The sequence below is a fragment of the Malurus melanocephalus genome, unplaced genomic scaffold (genome assembly GCF_030028575.1).
Source record: "Malurus melanocephalus ecotype Western Australia unplaced genomic scaffold, MMel_1.1 scaffold_12, whole genome shotgun sequence".
Classification (NCBI taxonomy): domain Eukaryota; kingdom Metazoa; phylum Chordata; class Aves; order Passeriformes; family Maluridae; genus Malurus; species Malurus melanocephalus.
The window spans coordinates 1,401,644-1,427,738 of NW_026623244.1; the positions used below are offsets into that span (position 1 = coordinate 1,401,644).

At 44.8% G+C, this 26,095-nt stretch overlaps 1 protein-coding gene across 1 annotated transcript in view; it reads right to left on the reverse strand.

Annotated features, from left to right (window-relative positions):
• The window catches only part of NEURL1 (neuralized E3 ubiquitin protein ligase 1), a 137,055-nt gene extending 125,153 nt beyond the window's left edge, over window positions 1–11,902 (reverse strand). Inside the window, exon 1 of the mRNA XM_057379523.1 lies at window positions 11,762–11,902. Within this exon, the coding sequence (XP_057235506.1) occupies window positions 11,762–11,846 (85 nt within the window). The 5' untranslated portion in view covers window positions 11,847–11,902. The remainder of the gene's footprint in view (window positions 1–11,761) is intronic.
• Between the last annotated feature and the right edge of the window lie 14,193 nt (window positions 11,903–26,095).

Genomic DNA, 26,095 nt, shown 5'->3' on the forward strand with positions numbered 1-26,095 from the left:
TAGCCTTCACCTACTGTATTTGCATTGCTATTAAAATGGAATAGTCACAGGCTTAAACTATATTTGGGTCATTCACTCAACCAAACACCTGAAAATAGTCCAATGACAGCAGCAATGGAGTTTCCCCTAAAATCTAGCACATCTAGGTCTCCATCTCTTAGATGTATTTCTAGCTTGCCCCTCAATGTGACCTGCAGTCAAAACAAGCCATCTTTCATGCTGCAACCTTCCTCCACAGGACATGTTTTCCGTATATGTTTGGCTTTTATTTGAATGCATCAGGAGATTTTAACTGTCATAAATAATTACAGCATCTTAGCATTTGATGGAGCACGGCAGAAGGCAATTTGTAAGTAGCATTAATTTTTGAGGCTCAAGATGGCTCAGAGGCACTGGAAATGCGACAACTTGCCTGGAGTTTATGGGTCAGCTGTTCATCCTCACCCTGAGTTTTGGTTCAGCTGTAAAGAGTCACCATTCAAGGGCTTCAAGAYGGCCCATGGAAAGATTAAACAGCTATATAATTACTTCTTTTACCCTAAATAATATGGTGAAATACTCATTAAGGATGTGATAATAAAATATAAATAATTATAAACTATAAATTACTAGCTATAAGCAAAAATAAAGGCCAGGGGCTRTTTTAGGTGATGTTACAGAATAAATTAAGCATAGAAGCTCAAAAGACTACTGGTAAGAAGGAGAGTGAGCAACCAAGAGGTGGGATGGCCATGAATTCCAAGGCAATTAACAGCTTCTCTAGAATTTGGACATTTGTCAATATGATAAAAAACATAAAATTCAGATAGCCCCYTGCACACATTAATGTAGAAATATGGACAACTTTACAGGAAATACTACAGTTGTGTGACAATGTATCATATTTATTGTACATATGCAATCAATATAATTTGACTGTTCTTCATGATACCAAGCAATGTCACAAGCAAAGTCACCGGGCTCTCTGAACTTCAGTATTCTGATGCAAATCTAGAGCAATGTATTACCCCCCCAGTTTTCTGTTCTGATGGTTTGAGCAGTACATTTTGGTCAACGACATGTGACAATAAAATACCATCCCACCAACAGCCAGATGGAACTCTCCATCACTATTTAATATGTTTATTCCAAAAATAACTCTCGCTTTTAACACTTTCAAATTTAAAAGATAAACTCAGGCAAGGACATAAATAYTTGGCATCTGTCACTGAATTCAATCAGCTCCCTGAATCAGAGCAAAAGCACCCTGTTCCAGCTCTGCTGCAGTGTGTAATATGGTTTGGGTGCCTCTTATTAATAAATCCTTGCTTCAGCCCAGAAGCACGACTAAAAAGCACACCTGGGAGCATTTTACTATATATAAAACTTCTGTTCCAACAGCAAATTTGATCTGCCTGCAGAATCTAATTACAAGGTAACTCCTTCCTGCTGACCAGGCTACAGCACAAGGAAGCCCATGTCCACAGAGCATTTCACCTGCCAGCGCTTGTAATTGCTTATGCCTGGGAATTTAAGATGGAACACCAGAATCTGGACTGGTAAAGAATCTCCTAGCAGTATCGGGCTCCAGGTCCCTATTTCAGGATAAGGGGATGACACGAGCTCTTTCCCCACTCCCTGCAAGAGCTGTGGTGAGGTTCAGCTCCTCAGGTTTTGTCATTGCTTTAGCTCCTCCATGAGAAGATGTGACAAAGGCACAGATTTCTGCAGTTGGCCACGGCTGCAGAACACATGTTTGCCCACCACCGTGCTCCCCTGAGGTGGCTGGACATCTGCCAACACGGTGCTGGTGGAGAGCTTTCTCCAAGCCACATGGTCGGGATGGCACCCTGCAGCAGGTGASCTGTGCTGGGGTTTGAACAAACACCCAAATCTTCCCAACTCCTCTCATACTGCAAAAAGAGCATGGTTCAAGTGTCATGGAGCTCCAGATCTATTACAGCCATACTCCCTCACACCTCCTCCTGTGGCCATACAAAAGTCCATGACAGTTCAGAAGGTGATCTACAGTCCTCTGTGGGAAAGGGTTATTTGTGTCCACACACAAAGGCTGCACAAGGTCCTTTTTGGTGGCCCCTGATCCAGGGGGGCTTTCCCAGGACCCAGCACTCCTCACTGACTTCAGGTGCCCCATGTGAAACAGGCCAGGGATCTCCAAGAAGGGTCAGGAATGAGGATTTGCACTACCAGCAAGGCACAGGGAGGGGAGGAAAGGAGCTTCCCTACCTACTAACCAGCTCCTCCTTCTCCCATGAGAAATAGGATCAAAAGCAAAAAGAGGCTTTCTCTGTGCTAGCTGAGCCTCTGTGAAATTTTCTAAGGACCTTCTGTTGGTTTTGGATCAGGTCCTAGACCYATGTGGACAGAACTCACTGTGTCTGGATTATTTATTAGCAAAAGGGTTCCCTCTGCAATCAAGCATGYAGAACACCTTATTAAAGCATGCTCTGCTCTGTATCTGACCCGATGGAGCCGGCATGAAGAAATTCTCAGCACCCCCTCAGAAATGCTGCTGGACTGCGAATTGTCATTACTCCCCTCATGTCAGTTCCTCCACRGCTTATCTAAACTATGTCATAAATCTTGTGGGTTTTCTCTGAACTCTCCTCCTCCTAGTGACATTCTGTACTGCTGAATAATGTTGTCTCCATATGAATTACAAGGGACACAGTAATAATGCTCCAGCAGGAGCAAGGGAAGCAGTGGGAAAACAGCTAAAAGCTACACTGAACTGTTTTCTTACTTGTAATCTTCTGTCATACACTGAGCTGSAAGATTAGATAACGAGACTATTTATAGCAGCACTGCTGGATGTGTATCACAAAACCTTTATTGTAAGACCACGGCAAGTATAAAATTTTAATTTTGTCTGCTACTTCCCTGTGTCACAGCTTCATTTGCAGCACCGCATTTTTTCTTTTGCAGTGGGGTTACTAATAATGGATGTAGCACTAACATTTCCAAATTGGGACTTTACCCTCAGTCGCTGTTCCCACCCATCACTCTGTAATTTCTCCTCCTGGGCTTCACGCTGGACTGACAACAGGAGACTGACAGTGAATGCTCAGCCACCGAACACTTTGTGTGGGCAAGAGCAGCAGAGCTCACTTCATTCACCGCTACAGGTCCCACCTGCAYGATTTCTCTGCTTGAAACCTTAAGCTACTTTTTAACCTCTCTGTAAGCCCTCCAGTGCACAACCAGYAGGGCCTGAAAACAATGATCCAGAGGAAATGCACAGATGATCTCCACCCAGCAGATGGTGAGAACTTTCTTCCACAACCAATGCAAGGCAGATTTCAAGCAGAAGAGCAAGCTCTCAGCTGTCAGTGCTTATCTCTCGGCATCTCAACTCTAAACCTTATTTTTAAAAGAAGTATTTGTGCTTATTAATTAGGGAGAACTTTTTGCAACTTTATTTAATCTCATGTTTGCTAAGGATGTGATTGTTRAGGGGTCATACCATTAAAACAGGTACACTAAATGATATAAAGAAATGGGAGTAGGAATGTAGAAATACAGTACTAACATCAGAGGYAACCCAGATCCTTCATTGTGCTTTTACTGCACTTTTTTATAAAGACAGTAAATTTCAGCTGCTTCTTCTCTTTCTATATCTGATGAATATAATCAATCAGTGAGGAACATTTTCTCTTTTCCATTTGCTGTCACATCTACTGAAGTGACTCACTCACTCACGTAAGACACAGATTCTGTTTGCAACATTTACAGTTATTTGTGTCCTGTCTTCTACAGTGACTCAATATTTCTATGGGAAACCATCTCTTCCCTTCCTGCCTAGTAAATACTTGTTAAGTATAAAAAATAGGCATTCATCACAGACAAAAACGATATTGCAAGATAGATATTTAGAAATATAATGGCACCAGTTGCCCAAATCAAAGAAATCATGAGTAATACCAATACAATTAATGCTGTATTAAAGAAATATCACTTAAAGAGATTTGAATCAACCATCTGATGAAAATATGGAACCTGGATGGTAAATAAGCTCTGTATCTACATCTGCTTAGCTTATCTGTCCTTTGTCTCTTCAGAAGCCAGGCTCCCTCTTTGCTAACCCACTGCTAGTTATACACAGCACCCCAGTCACTGCTTTGATGAATCGATCTTCCCAAGCCCCGGTGCTAGACACAGGATGTGTTGTGGTCATATCATAAAAATTATGAGATTAAATCAATAGGAATCCCTGCCTACACCCATGCAGGAAGTGTCAGCATTATTGCTGTGAAACTCAAATACTGAATATGAAGGAACAATAGAGGAGGGAGACTCCATAAGCAATGTCTTTACTTTAAAATAAATTTTTACTAAATTGTTGTTATTGTTTTAAAAAAATAAAGTTTACATTAAGTGGGGATTTTTAAACTAAAAAACCTGACATGGCATTTTATCTCCGAGGCTGGCAAAGAACTATTAATATCTATGTTTCAAAATTCTGCAAAAAATAGCCCAATCGGTTAACCTGACAGTTTTCTGAGAGTTGAGATCCCTTCCCTATACTTCAGCAAAGAGTTGAACTGAGGTGGACTAGTGGAGGATTGCATAAACATAATACCACCACGGCATACTCTGCCCTGTAATTTTAAAACAAAATCCTATTTTAATCCTGTACTTGAAAGGCCAAATAACCAATAGTGTAAATAAACTAGCAAGCATCTTATAACAACACACTTTTACCAGCTCRAGCTTCCCATGAATGAATGGAGATGAAAACCTACCCCACCTCAATTTTAGCCACAGTTTTGCATTAACCCAGATCTTAGGATTAGGGTTAGGGTAAAGGTTAGAGTTAGGGTTAGGTAAGTATCCAAGTGTCTGCCATCCTCTCCAGCCACCCAGCTTAGCAATGCCCTAATTACCCAGGTTAAAAGGTAGCTCAGGCTCACGGATATGTTGCACTCACAGCAGAAGCTTTAACCACTGTTAGACCCTAACTCTCAGTTAAAATTCAGCTCTCATCCCCAAAACTACTTTGGTATGTGTCACACAAAAGTGAGCACCTGCACAGTGCTGTGATTAAAATGAGAAACCACTTTGGGATTTGGCAGCTCGCAGCACAGCACTGAGCACCTGCACAGTGCTGTGATTAAGGTTAATCTTAGATCAACCATTTCTGATGGAGACAATCCTGAAACACGAGTGTTGTGAATGCCACTCCTTCAGACAGCACAGGACTGGATTACTCAGATGCCCTAAAATTTCAAGGCAGACCAAGTCAGAGCATGGATCCCCAGGATGAAATAAGTAGCCACCGTGAAGGTACACTCTGTGAGTAAAACAACATGAACTCATGTACTTGCCACRGGCAACAATTTCAGTGATGCAGAAGTAGCTGGTTCCTGCAATTATCCTAGCAGCAGTAGGTAAGAACAGCTGCCAAATCAGAAATCTCCCAAGCCTCTGTATTAGAAATTTTCCCAGATATGGGAATAYCCACGAAACCTGCTACTTCATTGGGAGGTCACTGTAAGCAGRGAAAATCTGCTTTCTCTTACTCCAAAAAAGCTCACAAATAGAAAAGCAGCTGTATTTATCAAAATCACAGTGTGCAGAAGACATGGTCACATCCAAGAAAGCTTGTRCAGGGAGCTGGTTACAATCTCTTCTGCCTCTCAAATAAAGCCTGGATGTTCTGTGTGTGTGACTTTGAGGCTGACATGGCAATGAACCACTCTGTAAACAGCCAGGCAGAAACACTTGCAGCAAGGTGGATGGATACAGCTACAGATCAGCCAACACCGGAGCAGGCTCTAACCCCCCCACCTACCACTGCAATGTCTGAACAACCCAGCTCCATCTTTCACTTTTTCGAGTTTTAAGTTATCATTTAAGCACTATCTTATCAGATAAATACAGGCAGCCTTAGGGAAACACCGTTAGGAAGTCACAATGAGGAGGGCAAATGTGTGATCCTCATCTGTTACAAACTTCAAAGGATTCCTCTTTCATTTCCTCCTTCAATCTCCTTTAAAATTGGACCGATTTTCACATCCATAGCATCCACCATTAATGAGCTCTAGTGAGTGGCTGCCTACTGCAGATGGCTACAGTCTCCTTTTGTTCATTTGATGTCCTCCTAATTRTTGTACTGGAAGAGACAGAGAAGAGTAGAGCTCTGTCCTTTTACATGCCAGTCATTTCCTACCCTAGCTGTCTCTTTTTCCAGAGACAAGAGTCCTAGTTTATTCAACCATTCCTTATATTAAATTAATCCAGACTTATGGCCATCCTTGTTGCCCATCTCTGAACCTTTTCCAGTTCTTTGTATSTTTCCTGACATTTTGGATGGGGAAGAACCAGAACTACACATAATAWACACATTTACACAACAATAATCTATTAATGGCCTCTATTTTCYTCTGTTTGGCTTCCCTTATAATTTCTAGTATTCCATTTGCTTTTTTTTAATTACTACTGAGCCTGGCACTAATATTTTCAGCTCAATCATCTGATGTTGTGGTTCCCACTSGCTTTCAAAAGTAGCCTTTCTTGGACTTGAGAAATATAGAGAATCACCCATGGGCAAGAAACCACATGATTTCCTGGGAAATTTCTGAAAAGCTGCAGCAGTASCTGCTTCACCAACAGACTTCATCATCTTATGAAAAGGACAATGGGAAARGAAAAGTGAGATCAATAAATTGCTGTGTTTGGAACACTGAGCAATTTTAGGCAGTTTAAATGCAATAAATCAAAGTTCAGTGGCTTGGGAAAAAAATCTAGTGCTTGGGAGGTCACACAAACCTGAGAACTTCAGGCAGGAAAAACTTTATACCTACAACCCAGACACACTGACAGGWCAGAGCRAGACAAGCATGACCCAAGACAGAGWAAAAGCAGAAGGGCAGGAAGCAGGAGGCATCCCTCAAAGCTTTGAATGATGAAGCTTTTGACCCTGTATTGCTGGAAGAAAATAAAATAATACTTCGAAGAAGAACCAGTTATGAGAGCAGTGGGAGCTGAGGTTATCTCACAGTATCACAGTTGGTATCCCACACCGTGCTCTGTTGTGATGCACCCCAGCTTCTAAGCCCTGTGACCATCAGCTGCTGATGACCTTTTACTCCCCCACTGGCTTTATCTAATGAGTGCACAAAATGGAGCTGGCAGCAGGATGGCCTTTCAACAACACACAGTTAYTGAAATACCTACACCAGCCAGATCACTCTCCTCTATGTGTATATCAGAAGCTCATAAAGCACCAGTGAAATGGGGATAAAGTCTGATGTTTATGTGTCAGTGGGATATAATGTTTGAAACAGCAACTGCAAAATGCAGGCAAAGACTGTGTGATCCTGACTGGTGCTTTCTGTGGGCCAGGGAAAGCAGGAAAGCCTCTGCCCTCTTGGTCAAGCACTGCACAACAGGCTGCCATTCTGGGGGCTGCAGCCAGAGAGGTGGGAACACCCTTCAGCAAAGCACTGCTGACTCTGCCTGCAGGCATCCCAGCAAAAAAACGGACCAAGAACTGTTCTGTAGAGGTGCTATGTGATACTCTGAAGGCAGAGATCCCAAATCATCCTACAGACATCACCCAAACCAATGAGTAAAAGCTATCTGGAAGAATGAGYAGTAAGTACAGGCAACCATAGGAGCACCCAGCATAACATGACTCAGATCTCGATGGAAGCCTCTGGATGCCACTGTAATACAAATAAAAAAGAATAACGCAAGAGCAATCAGCCACTGCCGAAAAGAGGATCCCTGGCAGCTGGGGCTGTTTCTGTAATACTGCACATGCATCYTTTTGCATAAATATCATAGGTGCATTAACCTGTGAGAAAATCAACAGTAAGAAATCCTGCTTGCTGCCACTCACCATGGAAATCTCCCTTCCAAGGCAAGAGGGGGCTCAGGAAAGAGCACCAAACCTGAGGAGACTGGAGGAGAGGATTTAAGAAAGAAGACAGTAATACTTCTTAGCTTTTACAATGTAATATTGATCTGCTGCCTACAGCAATGGCTAAGCCTTCTTGAAGTTGAGGGGAGAGACAAGCGAGGCTAAAGAGCTGCTTGTCCATGGAGCACACAAGGTGGGATACAGGGCCTGTGTCTCACTTCTGACCCAAGGACCAGAAAAACTTCCTTTCTAGCATCCTGAGCCASCAAATCTGGGAACTACACCACAGCCCAAAGAGGGCTCACTGCCACACACAGAGTCAGAAGAGTTAAACACTTTCAGCAAGGCTGAACAGTACCAAAGGAACAATTGCAAAAGCCAGAGATTGGGAAGATGCAACACTAGGCAAGGAGGGGAACTTAATGAGCTATACCAGGATAAGAAAAAATAGTTACGAGACTGAATAGGCCATTTGCAGGAGGGAGACAGGTTGAACTGAGGATGTACCTCTTCAGAAATAATAGAAATCTCCTTGGTTGGAACAGCTCAAGCCAGACTGTCCTGACAGGAGTAAATAAGCAGAACACAGAGCCACTGATGAGAAGACTGATCTTTTTCATCTCAGAACTCAGAAGATTAGATACAGTCGGAGTTTTCCCACTTGGCACCACTCCAAACAGCCATACACACCTTGTTAGATAGTTATCACAAAACATATTTCAGAGAGGGTGGACAGCAAAAATTTCCTGGAGTTTATCTGGCTGCATCCTTAAGGAGATTGTTACCAGATAATCTTTTGCTCAGCACTAGGAAAGTACACAAAGGATCACCTTCTGTCACCCCTGACAAACTACATCTGGGTTATGGGAAGGGAAATACTCACAGGAATTCTGAAAATAATCTCACCTCAACCTCCCCATCATGATATCACCAAGTGAAAACCTYCTTCCAATCACTGGCCAGGATTTCAAGGCTAACAGCCATACCAGGACTGTGGCATCTGATCTGATCACCTGCACTCCTGGAGGAGTTTAGTTTTCACTGTCTCCAAAACAGCCAAAGCCTGTAGGCACAACTATGGCCCAAAATCTGGATTTGTAATCCAGATATGACATACGGCTTTGGAACAGGTAATTCCGAAGTGCCAAATCTAGTGGTTCCTAGTGAACAGTAATATGAAGTGCTTTTATAAAGGGCTGGACATAACAGATTTTAAAGTATTACCTCACTCAAAAGCAACTCTAAAATCATGAGCCTGGGGTTTCTGCTTTACTCTTGCAGGCACCTTCTGCAAAGAYCTGCCTATTTCAGTTACCTCATYTTAAAAMTGCATCTGAAGCCTGAGAATCAAGTTGGGTRCTTTCCTCCTTTTGCATGACCATCTAAAGCAAAGAATATTCTGCCAGCCATGTCAGTCTTGCTGAGTTTTCTGTGTTATGCCTTCAACACCAACAAAAGTACCACATAGTCTTCAGAAGATTTATGTAGATAAAGGTGACCATTTTTAGCAGGACCAACAAAGAYATAAAAATTTTCAGCTCAAGTGGGCAACAGCTCTATCATGTGCAAAGATCTTACTTCTTACTTAGTAGAGATGAACCTGCAAGGTACAGGGACTGAATTCATGTCCACAGACCACCCTGGGAGACAATGTAATCATAGCATCTTCTTAAGCAAGAATGAGCCCTAATCACTGCCAGAACCAAGTTAGGAAGAGATTGTCACAGAGTAAGAAAGTACTAGATGGTGGCCAACTTATAAAAGTTCAGTATCCCTAACAACGAGCCAGACACTGAAGGAAGAACAACTGGGACCTTCAACTAAAATACACTTTACAAAATGTTAAATGGCAGATATGTAACAAAACTGTGTGACATTCATACTTTCACTGCTATGCCTCGAGTCCATTTTACAGAAACCTGTCAAATGAAATCATACTTGTTTATTCTGCATTTAAATGTAGGACCTGAGGCAGTCTGGTTTCTAAAAAAGACAGAAAAGGCACATATTGTCCCTGGCAGTTGCTTGGTTCTTGTAACAAAGACAATGCTTTGTTCCCTCTTTATTCCAAATAAAAATTATTTCAGCGCTCTGTTACATTACAATCTTGATAATATTTCTGCTTGCTGCCTCAGCACAGGTGGAAATTTAATTAAAATGGAAATTAAAGGAAGAAATATAGAAACAAAGTGCCATTAACCCACAACTCATCGCTCCCCCCCACCAAATCAGGTGATTCATACAGAGCATCCTCCAAATCTCATATAAGCCACTGTTAATGGATTAAGTGGCAGTGTCCCTTCTGCCTTCAGTTTCTAAATTCTTATCTGCTTTAGGTTGCTCCAGAAAGACTTCCAGCTGACAGCATGATTCTTAAAGAGACAAATCCTCCCTGGCAGTTTACAATCACATACCAACAACTACAGCATTGCGTGCACCCTTTCTGTTTGCACTGACAGAGGATGATGGTTCAGTGTTTAGGGTTCAGCATCCCACTCCCTTCAAGTCTAATTTGAAGCCCAGCCATTGCCTGGGCTGAATTTCTGACTGACTTGTCCATGACAGAGCAGTGAGCATTCCTAACATCTCCGTGCATGGTCACTGAAACAGCCATGACAGAATCACCCTCAGTTCACACAACTGCTCTGAACCACCCAAGWACAGACAAAGGGAGCAGAGACATTCAAAAGGATAACGCGAATATCAGAAAATCCTTCAGCATAATAATCAGCTGCCCAGCTCATCATTAACCATTTCCACACCTCTAGACCATGCCAAAGAAGTATCCAAAAGCCCAGCAAAAACAAGGGTGAACATCAGCATCCCTATTTTCCATGCTGGTGGCTGCAAATTCTGCAACACACAGAGGAAGCTGCAACAAGTTATGATCTGAAATGGCTGTTGGAGTAGCACGTTCCCTCATTCCCTGCTTACAGAGAGATGTGTGACACCTTCTACCCCCATCATCCAGTGCCTTTGGCTGTGAAAATGACCTCAGTGAAGAGGTACCCAGGTAGTGCTGAACACACACAGTGTGTGTGTCCTGCTGCCCAAGGAAATTGCTTTCATGAGCGATGGATTATTTTCTGCTACCACCCTCCCAATTTATAGCAAAAGGAGGTAGAGAAAAGGAGAGATAGAGGAGACCTTTGGCAGGCKCTCCTGCCCACATTACAGAAGTCACCCTCATGCCATTCGGTCCCAACAGGTCCCCAGGAGTTCAGAAAAGGGACTGCATCCTTATGAGGAACAGAATAGCCACATGAGCTGGACAAGGACCAAATACTMCCTGCCCTCCTCCAAACAGGGCTAACAGTCCCATGCACACACACATCCACTGAGCACTCAGAAGAGACACCAAAGCAAAGCCTTCATTCACCAATAAGCACTCGGGGACTCTTCGGTGGTCATACWCCCCCAAATTTTTGTCCTTTGCTTTCAAAGGGTACCTCTGCSTGGCCAGACCCGTGCACTCATCAGCCACCCATGGGGCACTGCCGGGGAACAGATGACAGTGCTGCGAGCAGGACAGCGGGGTTCACACCGTGAGAGGGCTYRGGGTGCCAGGCATGGAGCCACCCTACCCCGGGAGCCCAGCCCGACCCGAGGTGTCCGGGATGCCTGTCCGGCGTGGAGTACTCAGGGTGCTGTGCGTACCCAGGGATCTAAYCCCAAACTGGGGTCCCTGCGGTACCCAGGATTTGTGCCCAGCCTGGGTGCCCATCCCATCCCGGGRTGTCCAGAGCACCTATCCCGCTCCGGGTTGCATCGATCCTTAGGTACCCCGGGATACCGCGCCTGCCCGGGTTAACCGGGATGCTCAGGGTGCTGGGAATGCCGCGGGCGCTCAGGGTGCCGAGGGCACTCAGGGTGCCGCGGGTGCCGACCGAGCCGTACCTTTGAGGCGGTGGTGGCGGGCGCGGTGCAGGCGGCCCTGGCCGCCGCGGGGCAGCGCGGGGATGCTGGAGAAGCGGCTCCCCATGGCGGCATCCGAGCCGGGCCGGGCCGGGCGGCACCGCGCACGGTCTGTGTCCCCGGGGGCTGTGGCGGCGAGGGCGGAGGGCAGCGCCGGCTGTGAGGGCGCCGAGAGCCGCGGTCCCGCCCGCCGGGCCCCCCGCCCCGCTCGGCTCCGCGGCCGCTCGGCTCCGCTCGGCGGGGCGGGGCGGGGCGGCGGCACCGCGGCCCCCCCGCCGCGCCCGTCGCCATGGAGACACAGCTGTTCCGCCGGGGGGCGCGCCGCCCCGCCCAGATGTGCCACCGCTGGCGCGACAGGTGGGGACACGCGGAGTCTGTCCCTACCCCGGCACAGGGACAGCAAACCCCGAGAGCACACGCAGGGTCAAGGACATTATTGCCTTCCATTGCCCCCCCGGCACCTCCCTCGCACCTGCTGGCCCTAAACGCGCTTCCCCAGCCTCCTCCTCCCAGAAAGCACATTTGTGGCTAACCCCGGGATCCAGGCCCTTCAAAGAAGCTGCATCATGCAYGGACACTCACCCAGGCAGACCCGCTGTGGTGGGATGCAACTGTCCTAAAGCAGTTAGGATTCTCATGGATACAAATATGTCAGAGCAGCACTCGGGAAGGCAAAGAAGACGGGCAAGCTGCTCCTTGCACAGCCCTAGGGTAAGTGAATGAGCAGCCAGATAGTCAGAGGGGTGAATAGGTCCCTTACTGGTCCGTGACCTACCCAGTAAGTTGTGTGAGTGCCTGCAGCCACCACTTTACTCAACCCAGTGGCTCAAAGCAGTGAAAAGTCCCAGTCAACCTCGGGGAAGTAGGGTAGGGTAGAAATGGGGTAAAGGGAAACACTACACTGGCAGATCTCCTATGAAGGGTCAGGAGCTCATAYGGGTGAAGTGCCAGCATGGGGCACTGTCTGAACGTGTAGCCTCTGTGATGCTGTGATGCAAACACATCCCATGTGAGCTGGGACTGCCCTGTGTGGCTGCAGCCCTCGCAGCAGAGATGCGCCTCTGCGCAGCTCCTCTGCACTGCACCTCAAGAGCAGCAGTGCCGCAGACACAGATTGCTTGCACATGCTCAGGATATGCCCACACTGCTGGCTTTCCTGCCCTAAGAGAGAAGGTTCTGTGTTAACACTACACCTGTCCTCTATCAGATGTGTGGCTCCTCATTTGCCAGCCCTGGACCCATCCAGGCCAGTGAGTTGCTCCACAAAAGCAGCCACAGCTGTATAGGATGGGAAGGTTCCCCTTGTCCTCACCACAGCAGCTCCTTGGCTAAAGGAGAATTTCTCCYATGACAGCCACAAGCCAAGCCCTGGAGTTGTTCAGTTGGTACCACAGTAAAATCAATCCACAGCTCATGTTGTCYGTTGCATAATTACATTATCTTTGTCTTTCAAGAGGACTACAGGCTACAAGCTTCATCTAGAGTTTTAGTGGATGCTGAAGGCTGAAGCCATCTGCCATTCAGCTATGTCATGGGTATAAAAGGTCTTTTTCTTTCCTTCTATAGAATGAAAATTTAGTATTCAGCTTCCTTCCAAAATGTGATTTTGTCCATTTATCCATTTGCCTCCACCCTCCACTTTCCCTCCTCCTAGTAAATGTAAGAAAAGCGATTCCTGGTCAGGGATTACATATGAATTCAGGATTTCACCCTGAAAACAGTTACTGCTGCAATTGCCCCAATCAGAGAGACAAGAGACTCCCTGTTCTCTGAAACCACCCAAATACCTAACTTTCAGARGAGAAGGGGAAGGTTATTTCTGAGGTTAAATAACAAGATTTTACAAGAAATAATGAGAATCTCAACCAAAATATGATGCTTAGATCTGGATGAGGATTTCTTCTCAAGTGTGTGATATACAGGSCCAGGCTGAGGAACCATTACTGCCCTGCCCAGCATTTGATTGCACTGTGGGTGAGATGTGCACCACGTTTTTGCATCCTTTCTCATTCTCTCAGAAGCAGAAAGGAATGACCACACCAGTCAGAGTGAAGCCATGGTAGTGTGGTGTTGAAGCGTGGCTCAAACACAAGCCCTCTGTGTTTAGTCCTTCTGGTSTCTTGGGTCCTGTTTTGGCCCCATRGTAAGTCCACCAGCTGCCTCCAGATGCAGGAAGCTCAAGAGCAGAGGTGAGACAGAGACTGAGACTGAGACTGAGTCACATCTTTGTTTATATCCTTTGTGAACACTGTGTTTYCAGCCAGCTCATTACAGTGATCTCTAAAAGAAACCCATGACCCTGAGATGAGCTCAGCTGATTAGGGCATGGWGCTAATWACACCAAGGTTGTGGATTCAATCCCTGTGTGGGTCATTCACTTAAGAATTGGACTTGATGATCCTTGTAGGTCCCTTTCAGCACAGAATATTCTGTAATCTGTGACACAAGACTGGAATKGCCTTTAGAGGGGCATCTCCACCTCCTCAACATACAACATCTTTCATCCTCTTGGACCTAATTGTCCCTAACCAACAAAAAAAAACCTTGTTCTTTCTCCATTTATTTTCTCTAATCACTCTTTCTGCCTGTCCTTGAATTGCAAGAAGTCTTGAGCAGTCTTGGACTGTCACTTTTCTGGGAAGTTTCATGTTTAATGTGGCAGAAAGAGGTGTCAACATAAGGCAAATTATAATGGAAAGAGGCATCTTTCCATTGTATAAAAAAGGTCTTGAACAAGGAAAGGTACCAGTTTGGGACTGGAGGCATAGGGAACATCCATATAATGGCACAGAAGAGATTTCTGTGCAGCCACCCCCCCAATGACAGGCACTCACACATGTATCATGCAGGCTGCTAACCGTGCCTTGTGTCACAGCTCACCACAGGCTGGGCCTGCTCCCAGAAAGACCATGTGCTTTCTGCTTCTACCAAACCCATTCTGAGTTTTAGACACGAGGGATCAGTTTAACCGTGGTGCCATAGTGGGAACATTAAACTGTACCCCACACAGCTGGTGAGCTTTGTGCTCAATCACCACCCTTTTCAATCTGGAGAGCCAAGGTAAGGCATAGTTACACCAGTGAAAGGAGGAAGCCTTATAGGTCTGCTTTAGCAACATGTTCAGCTTCCATGAGGGATGGGCTTTTCTTTGCCTGGCACAGCAGCCTGCAGTGGGGAAGAATGCAAAACAGCATCAAGGGTTTGCTCTGATCGTACCTTGGCTCACTTTATCAGAGTCTTTGAATTTGCTCCTTACATTGGTTGGAGGAGAAGTGAGGAGGGGCTGCTTGCTGTCCTTGCCAACTTATGTCAGCTTTTCCTGCAAAAAAAATGTTGAGCAGGGTGAGAAATATGCTCTGTGATCACAGGGGCCCTTGATAGACAAAACAGGATCACACTGATTCTGGGGTTTTGCCTTTTTCCTGTGCTCTAGCAACAGGGAGCTTTGAAACAGCTTGCCAAAACTGCAGGGCTTTCACACCAGCAAGTCAGGACATTCCCTGTTTCTTAGTGTTAACTATATCAATTGAATTGGCTAATTAGGGACATGCAATTTTTTGGTACCAACCCTGCCAGGTACTGAGAGCCTGGTGCAGAGCATGCAGTGTGACAGAGCAGGATGACTTTGCACTGAGTTAAAGCTCCTCTCACCTTCTGAATTTGTGCGTGGGCACCTGACTTCCAGTTTGTAATTTGTGCATAGAAGTCAATGGAGACAATGCAGCCAGTCCAYGAATTTCATCTGGAGTTAGTATCAGCTCCAAGAAAAGTGCTGACATCATGATTATAATTATGGACAAACACGAGGAGGAAGGCTCTGCACAGTCACTCATGGAACAATGTCTACTGCCTTGAGTCACAAAACCACCCATCAGTTCTSTACCCAAGAGCTGCAGCTGTTCAGCTCAGACATGTGTGAAAGACCACAGAGGCAGGATGTGGAGGAGGATTTGTGAGAGTCTGGAGGGCAGTATCTACATTCAAAAGGTGTTTGCTGGAAGATAACCAGGCAGACTGCTACRTTTGGTACACAGGGATGCTCTCAGACTGCGAAGGGGGCAGGGTCAGATGAGTGCATTTGCATCTGAGGGCTCTGGGTATTCTGCAAAGGTCTTTAACTCTGAAGCACTATGCAGCAATGAAGCAAATGTAGTTAAAAATATCCTTTGCAAATCCTGTGTTTGTGCCTCCAGGCACATTAGCCCTCAAGGGGTTACACAATAAACCAGGTAACTACAAACAAAGGTGTAACTGAAGAATTGCAGGAACAGGAGTACACGCAAAGCCTGAGCCAACATTACCTGAGACATGGGTGAACATATCAGAATTCATATTCTGAGAGGMTGCTTGGRGTAGGARGTGTGACCCCRRGAATAAATGTCACAGGGTAAAACAYAAAGCAGTGAGTGGGCACTAGCCARGCMYTTTTARCTTTGAAACTCATGGGGTCCAGCAGCCTGGACCACTCACTGCCCCATATGTGAAKGAGAGYGCTGACAATGTGGCACTTAAGKCATCAAAGGGTCTGAGAATGGAAATATGCCATACATCCCTTCCAGAGCAAGGGTTGGTCCACTGGACCCTGCTGATTTCACACACACATTATTCTAATTCTTTCCCTTATATATTGAAGAAGGATCTCAAAAGCTGCTGCTTGAACTGCTGTAATTAAATGCCTGGCATCAGAACTTCAACAGATGTGGAAGAAAAAAACCACATCTATCCATGAAATGTATGGATCTGCATGCTGCACGGAGAAAAGATCATCTGGGAGATATTCATTGCACCTAGTTGTTGGGCTAATCCCTAATTTGTGTATTTTTAATTGCCTGAATGAAACAGGCATTATTGAAATGCTGTGTATCACCCCAAAATGAAATAACTTGCAGCCACTACATCAGGAAGGTTTACCCCCATTGCTGTCACCTCAGAAAYCTGTGCAAAATTGGATGCTTCTGGATGGCACAGAAGCAAATTTGGCCTTGTGAATTAAAATAGGAGGGGATGACAAGAGTCCACTCTCAGTCWCAGGWGAACAATTGTGTTTCTGTGTCTAARAGGACAACARATTTCACAGCAGCAACCAGAAGAGTATAYAAAGATACTTCTAGAGATAATAGGTTAAAGAAGGAGAAAAAGATCTGTAGATATAAAGCCTCATAAAATGCTTTATCAGTGTCAGACAGCAGTCAAAGAAAACCATCATGGAAAGTGATCATCCAATTCTATGAGAAATTTCCCTTGAGAAAACTAAATCCTATGTCACCTGTTTCATAAGAAGTGTGGATATTTGTTTTATACAAGTAGGACAGGAAAGAAGCGTCCATTTTTGTAACATACTGGCTTTACAGTGTGCAGACTGGGAAAAATGCTTTGTGCAGCCATCTTSATGCTTCAGATTAATTCTGTTTATTTTCTTACCTTTACATTTGAAGTTCTCCCATTCATCAGCAATGGATTTGCATGACAGGAGCTTTCACATATTTTAGCAGCCATTTTGCAAAGTGCTACTTTGGTATTTGTTATGAGCTGTGCTCAAAGACAACCACCTGAAGACCAAAAAAAAAGCCAAATAAAACAAAAAAACAAACAAAAAAAACCCCAAAAAAACCACAAAAAATGGGGAGAGCAGAGCAGACAGGCTGGTTAGAAAACATCAATTTCTTCCATGTCTACTGGTCACATTTTTTGAGCTCTCACATGAAAATACAATTATACTCTTGCAATGCCTTGGTGAGGAAGGTTTAAGGACCTTTTAATTCAAGTCTGTTGTGCTCCTCATACTGGGAARCTCAGCAAGGCCTGTTGAGCTCCGAGTGTATGTCAGAGCAACCCCAAGGCTCCTTCCTCTGACAGCAGAAAGCTTCAAGGGGCACATTTGTGCCATATCCCARTGGCCCAAATCTCACCACTAAGCTGGGGCTTACATGAAAGGCCAATACTGAGCAGAGGATATTTCCAGGGRAATCAGCTCCTCCCTATTTAAAGGGTCCTTTGATCTACAAGAGAAATCTAAGAGGAATTTAGCACAGCTAATAGTCAAGCCTTTGATCTTCCCTTCGGAGTTTCACTGGCTGTCAGACAGCCTGACCCCCTTCTTCAGCAATACCAGCCAGAGATTTCTCCCTAGCCTTTCACAGTGAATTTGCCACCTCCGTAGGCTGACCAGTGCTGCAGGGTTTTTTGTTCCTATTCACTTAACATTTGGGGAATTTCTCCCCTGAAACCTTTTCRTAGACATTGGACCTTCCCTTCAGTCTCATTTTCATATCTCTGTCAAGATGGTGGATATTGCTACCAAGGTGGCAGACAGYCCACTGTAGCAGAACAGATTCTGAGGGATAGTTACCTTCTAAAAAAGATCCTACATTCTTTCCAGGTCTAAATGAGTGTAAGTTAAAGGAAGGATATATCAAGACTTTGATGGCAGATGCCTGTGCCAACCTCATATCCTATTTCTGCATCAAAATATTTGCTCTTAATTAAATTTAGTGCACAAATTAACAGTGGAGGTGCCCAGATTTCTAATTGGGTCATTGCAAGCCAACTTTACATCATGCTGAGAAGTCGGCATGCTTAAGGAATTTTGGGAAAAAAAACTAATACCTACTAAAGGCGATGAGTTTGACAAAAGGGAAGTGTGTTCAGGATGTTAGTCTGAACCTCTGAATTGCTTGACATCCTCAGTACCTTAAATGGTGGGTTAGATTATCAAAGGCATCCAACAGCTTTGTTACACTGGTCAGAATTTCCTTTCTCCATTGTMGTGGTGTATCTTCACAGGTACCAAATATTACATGCACCAAATAAACTTAAAACAATAAGAAAAGCCTGGGTTTTGATTTCCCAGTCTTCCATAGTCTGCAGAACCTGCACASAGCCAGCACCACCACACAGAATGACACAAACAGTATCAAAGAGCCAACTGAGATGGTCTCCCCACACCTGACTCAGCCTTAGACTGGCCATAGAAACAGGATGTGTTCAGTACTTGTCCTCCTGTCAAGCTCCCACCCAAGCCAGTCAGGCCCTGTGTAGTCCCTGAAGTTGAACACCAYCTTCAGAGGTCCCCAGGAAGGCTGAGACTGCTCATTAATTCCCTCCTGGTGCACACAGGGAGTTCCAGGCAGATTGCACTGAAATTGGCTGAATTTCAAACAAATGACCTGGAAACTGCAGCAATAACTTTCTCTATTCAGTCTACAGAGCCCTGCTGGTAGCACTGGATGTGCAGCCTACTGGCAGCATGTAAAATCACCATTTCTCTTTGCTCCTCAATGCAAATGGTGGGAGCCAGCACAAACTCAGAAATGTCAAGTTTGGTATCATAAAGCTCCATTGATTCTCAATTTRTAGAGCATCATGATGGGGAGCACTTCCAACCAGGAAAACATCRTGAACTGCTGCATTCAGCAAATCAGATGCAACTTTTTCCAAGGGTACAATCTGGTCCCAGTAGTGAGGATTAACCCCCCAGACGAATATTAGCCTTACTTTTGGTTTAACAGCCATGATCAGCTGGAATGAGTTTCAAAATCGTTCTCCTGAAATGCACAACTAAACCAGGGAGGAACAGGGGAGAGCACAAGTCCCCAACAGCACTTATTTGAATAATCCTGCTGACAGATCTGTTCTTCTCTCAGAATTTCCAGTCTGCATAACAGATCACAATATGAAATCAGATACTGTCACTGGGTTTGATAAATGGGAATGTAAGGACTAAACACTCCCTTTCCATATGAATAAATACTCCAATTCAAACGGCACCACTCGCATTGTTCATGCTGTCACCAAAATCCTGCAGGCAGCATCACAGCCTAGTAACTGAGCAGCACCCATCATTACTCACTTCATGAGCAGATATAGATTTTCAGCTCTCATTTACTGACAAACATGTTCCTGATATTATTATATCTTGTAAAAGCTTCTGCGTGAGTTATAGCTACTGGATTCAAAAGRAAATTTTGCATTTTTGCTTATGAATTACTGACAGTATTTTCAGTGTCTCTGAGACATTTAGGGAACAAATTTCCCTTTAATTTTAAGACTGCAAAGAAAGGAAAAGCTATTACACTATTAGGCTAATTTTTGCACTGCTTTAATGACTGTCTGTTAAAATCCTACAACTCCCAGTCAGAATTTGCTGAGTTGCATGTTCCATGTCAGTAGAGCTTCTTAGATGTTTTTCTGTTTGATCCAAAAGGCAAAGTAGATACTTCTGAATTGTAGTTTCACCATTCATCCTTCTTCTGCACCAATGGAACAGGTCAAGGCCCTGGTTAGAGCTTGCTAGTAGTTAAAGCCAATTGCCAAAGCTTTTGCTTCTATTCTTTTTTCTTTTTTTTTAATCTTTTTTTTTTCTTTTGCTCTTTATTATTTTTTTCTTTTGTTTTTATTCGTTTTCTTTACTTTTATTCTTACAGTTCTTTTCTTCACTGTCTCCATCTTTGCAGTAGTCAAAAACCTTTATGGTGGAATCTCTCCTCATTTTAGGAAGGAACTCTATAGCAAGAGCTGGACCTGCAATGCTTSTGTTTGCTTCCAGAGTACAAGTCTAGCTAAAAGAGCATACAGGCAAATAAAACAAGGATCATGCCAGATGCAAAGACTGAGAATTTGATCATGTGAAAACCCRAAGTACAATCCCTGCCTCACATTTATATGGCTCAACAGTTCTGCTCTGCTGCCAGGTGGAGAGCCATGGCTGTGAACCAGCAAACATCCAAGCGAAGTAAAATCCGGGTGCTGCTCCTACCCAGGGCCAGAGAAGCCAGTTTGTGGTTGCTTTGTGGCCACTGTGTGCTGGTTTGGTTTGCCCCAAAATCATCTTCAATCACGCAGAGATTATTTACTTCTGAGGAGCAAGGGTGGTTTTTGATAATGAGACTGGAAGGCCAGAGGGCTGGGAAAGTGCAGGTGAATACCAGAAATGGTGCAGAGGCACGGAGCTGGGCTGAAGGWGATGCTTCATGGCTGGGAAATTGGGGCATGAACGTCAGTAACTGCTGAGGACTCTGGCTGAGACCAAGCCGGGAGGGGATCAGTGCTCTTGTGAAGCTACCCACTCACCTGAGCTGTCACTCCATCGTTGTTTCTGAAGTGGATCCCAAATGTTTTCTGTAGTGCTCCTCAGAGTCACTGCAGCATGTTACACTTCAGAGATGCACTTTGATAAATGAAAGTGAAAATGTGCTTTAAAGACAAGGAATAGCTCCAAGGGACATGCTTCCCTTACAGAGAAGGGAGGGGAAGACATGAGGGGGCACCTGTGGGTCTGCCCATAAGAAGCCATGATGAAGGGACAGGGTTTAATTTACAAGAGCACTTTAGTCTGTGTGTGGTACCAAAGGCCAGACACTGAGTTCCCCAGGAGGCCTGAACACAGAACAGTTCAGGGATATTCAGAGCTCTTGGAAAAGGCCCTTACCCAAAGCCCTGTTATCACAGATAAACCTAAAGGAACAGAGGGTGGCTATCACACCACCACAGGATCCCATCATCCCATAYGGTGTGATTCCTGCTATTTGCTTTGGAAAGGCAGGAGTGGTTAGGCAGAGATGGGATGTTACCAAAGGCAGCATGAGAAGATGATTATCCTCTGCAGAACACAAGGCACTGCAGGTAATAACTGTCTGTGCAACCACAGGGATTTAGCTTGGGACAGAGGATATGGAAAATTGCGGTGTACCCTAAAAGACTGTTTCTGCTGAGTCCGTGATTGTTAGTATTTAGTAAAGTTATAAATTGCAGTCCATAATCTTGTCTTTAAAAGGTATTTTGTGCTCTGCACGGAGGACCAGGACAGAGAGGACAGAGTCTGTTTTTGTGATGAACCGTCTGTCTCTGAGGATGGCAGCTTTTTGTCCTTAGCTGTTTCCAAGAGCCTGTCAGGGGTGGATTGGGGTGGTGGTGATAGTGGTGGTGCAGCTGGAATAGTTGGTGGGTTTTACCCTACAGTTTCTATAAGATTGCCTGCGGTTTTGGAGGAAGTTTTTTGCTCTCTTGGAATTGCCTCTTCCAAGAACATACAGGAATTACTCCTCATGATCATGTATTGAGAGGCAGGGAGCAGGAACCTGCCAAAGCCCAGCAATGCAGCAGTAAAGCCACCTGCAGACATCTCCTCCAATCTTCCCTCTGGAAAGGTGTTAGGGTTTGGGCTTTTAAGCTTGGAAAAATGCTCCAAAGTCAGAATGTGACTTTGCTCTGCTCCCTTCCTTCCTYGTCCCCATTCTCAAAGTGTGAGAGAGATGAAATAAGAATTGAGCAGAAAAAGGAAAACTGTATCGTCAAGTCTGAACATCCTGAGATTTCTAGATTTGTTCATTTCCCATTTATCATGGCCAAGAATAGATGAAATCTGCCACAGGAATCATCCACAAGTCTCTTGTCATCACAAAGAATTTCTGCTGCTGATGAGAGACCCCCTTGAGAAAGTTAAGTCAGGATGGTATTTTCCTGTGAGAAAGTCAGAATAATTGCAGATTACTGCATTTGTGTTCACAGTGCTTTGGAGACACCTAACACCATATAAATATTATAAATATACACAGAGAGAAAGATTAATGATGTGTGGGTGGGTTATAAACACGGATAAAGACGAGAGCTAGATGACAAGACAATTTTGTGAAACAGGACTCTAATTTTGCTGGGAGATGAATTGCAGCTACTGTAAAGCACCAACTTTTAAATGTTTCAGGGATGTGTGTTTTAGGTCAGATAGCCCTGTCATTAATATGAAAATTAAATGGTGTTTTTATATCAGAACATGTTTTTTTAGGATTGGAGGTCACCTACTACTCTGCAGAGGAACTGATGGCCAGACAGCAGTGTGAGTGTGTACACATCCAACAGGTAACGAACCCTCACAACTTCCAGATACTTGAAAAAGCTGCTTTGTACCAAATAAGGACAAGAGCTGTGAGATAAAATATTGATATTTGCCTGGATTATTAAGATGTCCTCTTTCTGAGCAATCCTGTTATCACTGCTCTTGAACAAACCACCCAAAACTACRGCCGCTCTCCAGCTGAGGCTCCCTGCTCCACAGGAGTCCACAAAACAAGAGAGATTTCTGTCTGGAAGAAAAGGCTTTTAGAAAAGCAGCAGCAGCCAGGGGTAGAGAGATGTCAGAGCGGCTCAGCCCTTCCCGCYCGGGCTCCATCGCGGGTGACAGCGATGCCCGTGCGGGGCCGTGTCCGCGCCCATGAGGAGCGGCTGAGGCTTCTCCCTGTGATGTACCGCCGGGAGCCGGGATGGTTGGCACAGGGGACTGTCACAGGATGTGACTGCGGGCTGCTGATGAGAAAGAGATGCTGGTTTGGGGAGTTTTGCAGAGAAATGCCACAACGAGCTGAGTTTTCTATCTTTGACTCACTCTGAGGCAAGTTCAGATTAGTACTGGTGCCTGAAGGAAACACAAGACAACTCCAAACCCAAACCCCGACAAATTTAAATACTGGTATATGTCCTTCTATCAGAGGCAGGGGTTTTTTAAATACTGGTATATGTCCTTCTATCAGAGGCAGGGGTTTTTAACCAGGCACTGTAAATGAGAGTTAATAACTACACAAGGCATTGGAAGAATAAATCTCCCACCTCAGAGCGCCAAGGAACATTGAGACAAGATGGATTTTAACACCTGTGGAGAGAGATTGAATTGGGTTTTCTYGCAACAAGAAAATACCTGTATTGTTTTGTTTATGATGTCTTCGTGCATACCTCATTTTTTGGGGGCAAACTCTGCTTTGTGGATTCCATTCTGAATGTTGTGGTTCTTTTTCCCCTTTGAAAACATTTTTCAAGGTCTAAAAAAAAAATTACTCTCAGTTACTTCTGCAGTTTATTTGCAGCACATAAGAAAGGCTCAACGTTGCTCTAGCACATTTTCAGCCCAGAAAATGCCTGATGTCTGCTAAAACTTCATGAAGATTTGCAACGGAGATAYACACACGAGATGAGCCCCAGGTCCTGAACGGCCCCTGTGCTCCAGCCCCCAGCATCGCATCGGTGCTGTGGGAGTTGTGACCACTCTGTCCCTGAGCACATCACAGCAGCCYGGCACCCTTTCCAGGGATGCTCAGCACTCCTGAATTATCTCCCTCTTGTCTCTGAGTGCGATGGGAAGGACAGGGGAGGGACGAAARGCAGCGCCGGAGGAGCCGCAGCACCGCTGTGTGGTGGCGAGTCCCTCTGCAAGTTAAGGACAAGAACGCCACCTCACCCCTAAGAGCGATGCGTCGCTTTTTGTGGCACCAAGAAAAGCTGTTTCCTCGCCGTTCCGAGGCTTTGTTCTGCTCCCTTCCTTCCTCGCCCCCAGCTCTAATCCCTCTGTGTGCAAACCGCCTTCATTCCCCAGTTTTAGACACAGCAGTGATCCTGGGATGCTGCTTCACAACCTGTGCCTGACTGGAAAAGTCAGCTGTGCTTAATCCTTGGAGTGCAAAAAAAAAAAAAGAGAAAAAATTACCAATACATTTCTCTTTCTATCTTTACAAGCTTTTTTCCATTCCTGACATACAAATTAGAGAAATGTATGATCACTCCTTGCAGCAGATCTGCGACATCAGTTTCTGGATGTGACTTACTTAAGGGGTTTTGGTGAATTAATAACACAGTACAGACAGAAATTTTGACTTAAAAGCCATGAATCCAGCTATTGAAATATATGGTCTGCTTCCTGGAGAACTCACTCTGGACAAAGACTGGGTCAGACTTCAATCCAAATGCAGAGGCCCAAAGTCACAGCACTGAGATGGGTTTGTCACTTAAATTCCATTTCCTTTTAAACACCCAAACAGGCTCTATGACATCTCTGCAATCTGAAGACAAACTGATCTCTCAAGAAAGGTTTGTTATCAGTGGTTTTCATCCTGTAAACTGTGGACTCTCCAGGGCTGGAGCTAAATTTTGAATGTAAAAAAAAAAAAAAAAAAAAAGAAAAGAAAAAAAAGAAAAAAAAAACCCCACACACAAAAACCCTGGCTAAACATGAGTAGCCTTAAATCTGCTCTGGTGCCTGCACCTCTGTTGGTAGATATGCGAGCTCTAGCAAATCAGAAAAGGTCTGAAAAATCACTGATCTGGGCTATTTAGAGATCAGTCTGATTTCTTAATTCTCCATCTTATTCCCTAATTCCCTCTTAGCTGAGAAGAGGCTCTATCTCAAATGATGTCACWGCAGCATCAGCTCCAAGCCAAGCAGATAAACGGCCTCACAAAAATCCCTCTCAGTCAGAAATGGTGCGAATTAGGTCAAGATTGGGATAATGCAGAGATCAGGAAATGGGGCTTCTAAGTAAGCCAAAAAGCAAAGTGCTAAGGGCCATGAGAGCAATATATAATGAGCTCTAAAGAAGAGCAATACATAACTAAGCCATRTATTTCCTCACTGGCAGTGAACTGCATGTTGGTGCTTTAATGAAGTTACAAGGCAGAACACAGGAGTACCTAATCTCCAGAGAACATCATTAGTGAAGACAAACTACATTTTACAATGCTGCCATTATTTTTGCTAGCATCACATTAATCATTTAATGGTCATTAGTCATTATTTGCTTAGCCTAGACAGAGTGCACAGCTGTAAAAAAAATATCCACAGAATCACAGATTTGGGTGGTCCCTGCCCCATGGAGCCAACAGAGCTGTAATTTGTCACTGCTGCCAGTGACCATCAGGAGTTTGCATAGGAGGAAAGAAATACTGCCCTTACCTCATCTAAGGAACAGTTGGCCAACCCATGTAACAGATTTGCCTGAGGCAGACATTCAGGACAGAAAAAAAAAAATCAGTCCAGGTAATTAAATAATTTGTCAGTTATAAACAATTGCAAGTGGCTCCCAATGAGGTAACCCATCACCTCCCATGCCACAGGCCAGGAGTGCTCCCTCAGGAACCCTGTGGGTGCTTTCCTACTGCTGGGAAAACTGCTCTTGCAAAGGCCTGCTTCCTGCAGAGCAAGCTTCAGGATGTCTGCTCCTGGACACTGCCTTTCCYGTGGGAAGGATGGTCCAGTCCCAGCAGAGAAAAGGGACACTGAAGTGTGACCTGCACTGCTGCTCTCTGCTCCCCACCAAAGCAGATGGATGAGGACTTRTTCTGGGTATTCACACCCCCAGAAGACACACAGGGTGCATTCTACAGCATCAGGGCTGCTCCAGCACCACGGGCTCGGGCACAAAACCARCCACACTTTTCAGCTGGACTTATTTTAAATGACCAATTCAAATTTTGGCAGTGAAATCATCCTTGTCCCCAAAGCAAGAGGGACTTTTCCCACCTGCACCCAGCACCCTCTCCATCATCTGAGCCTACAGC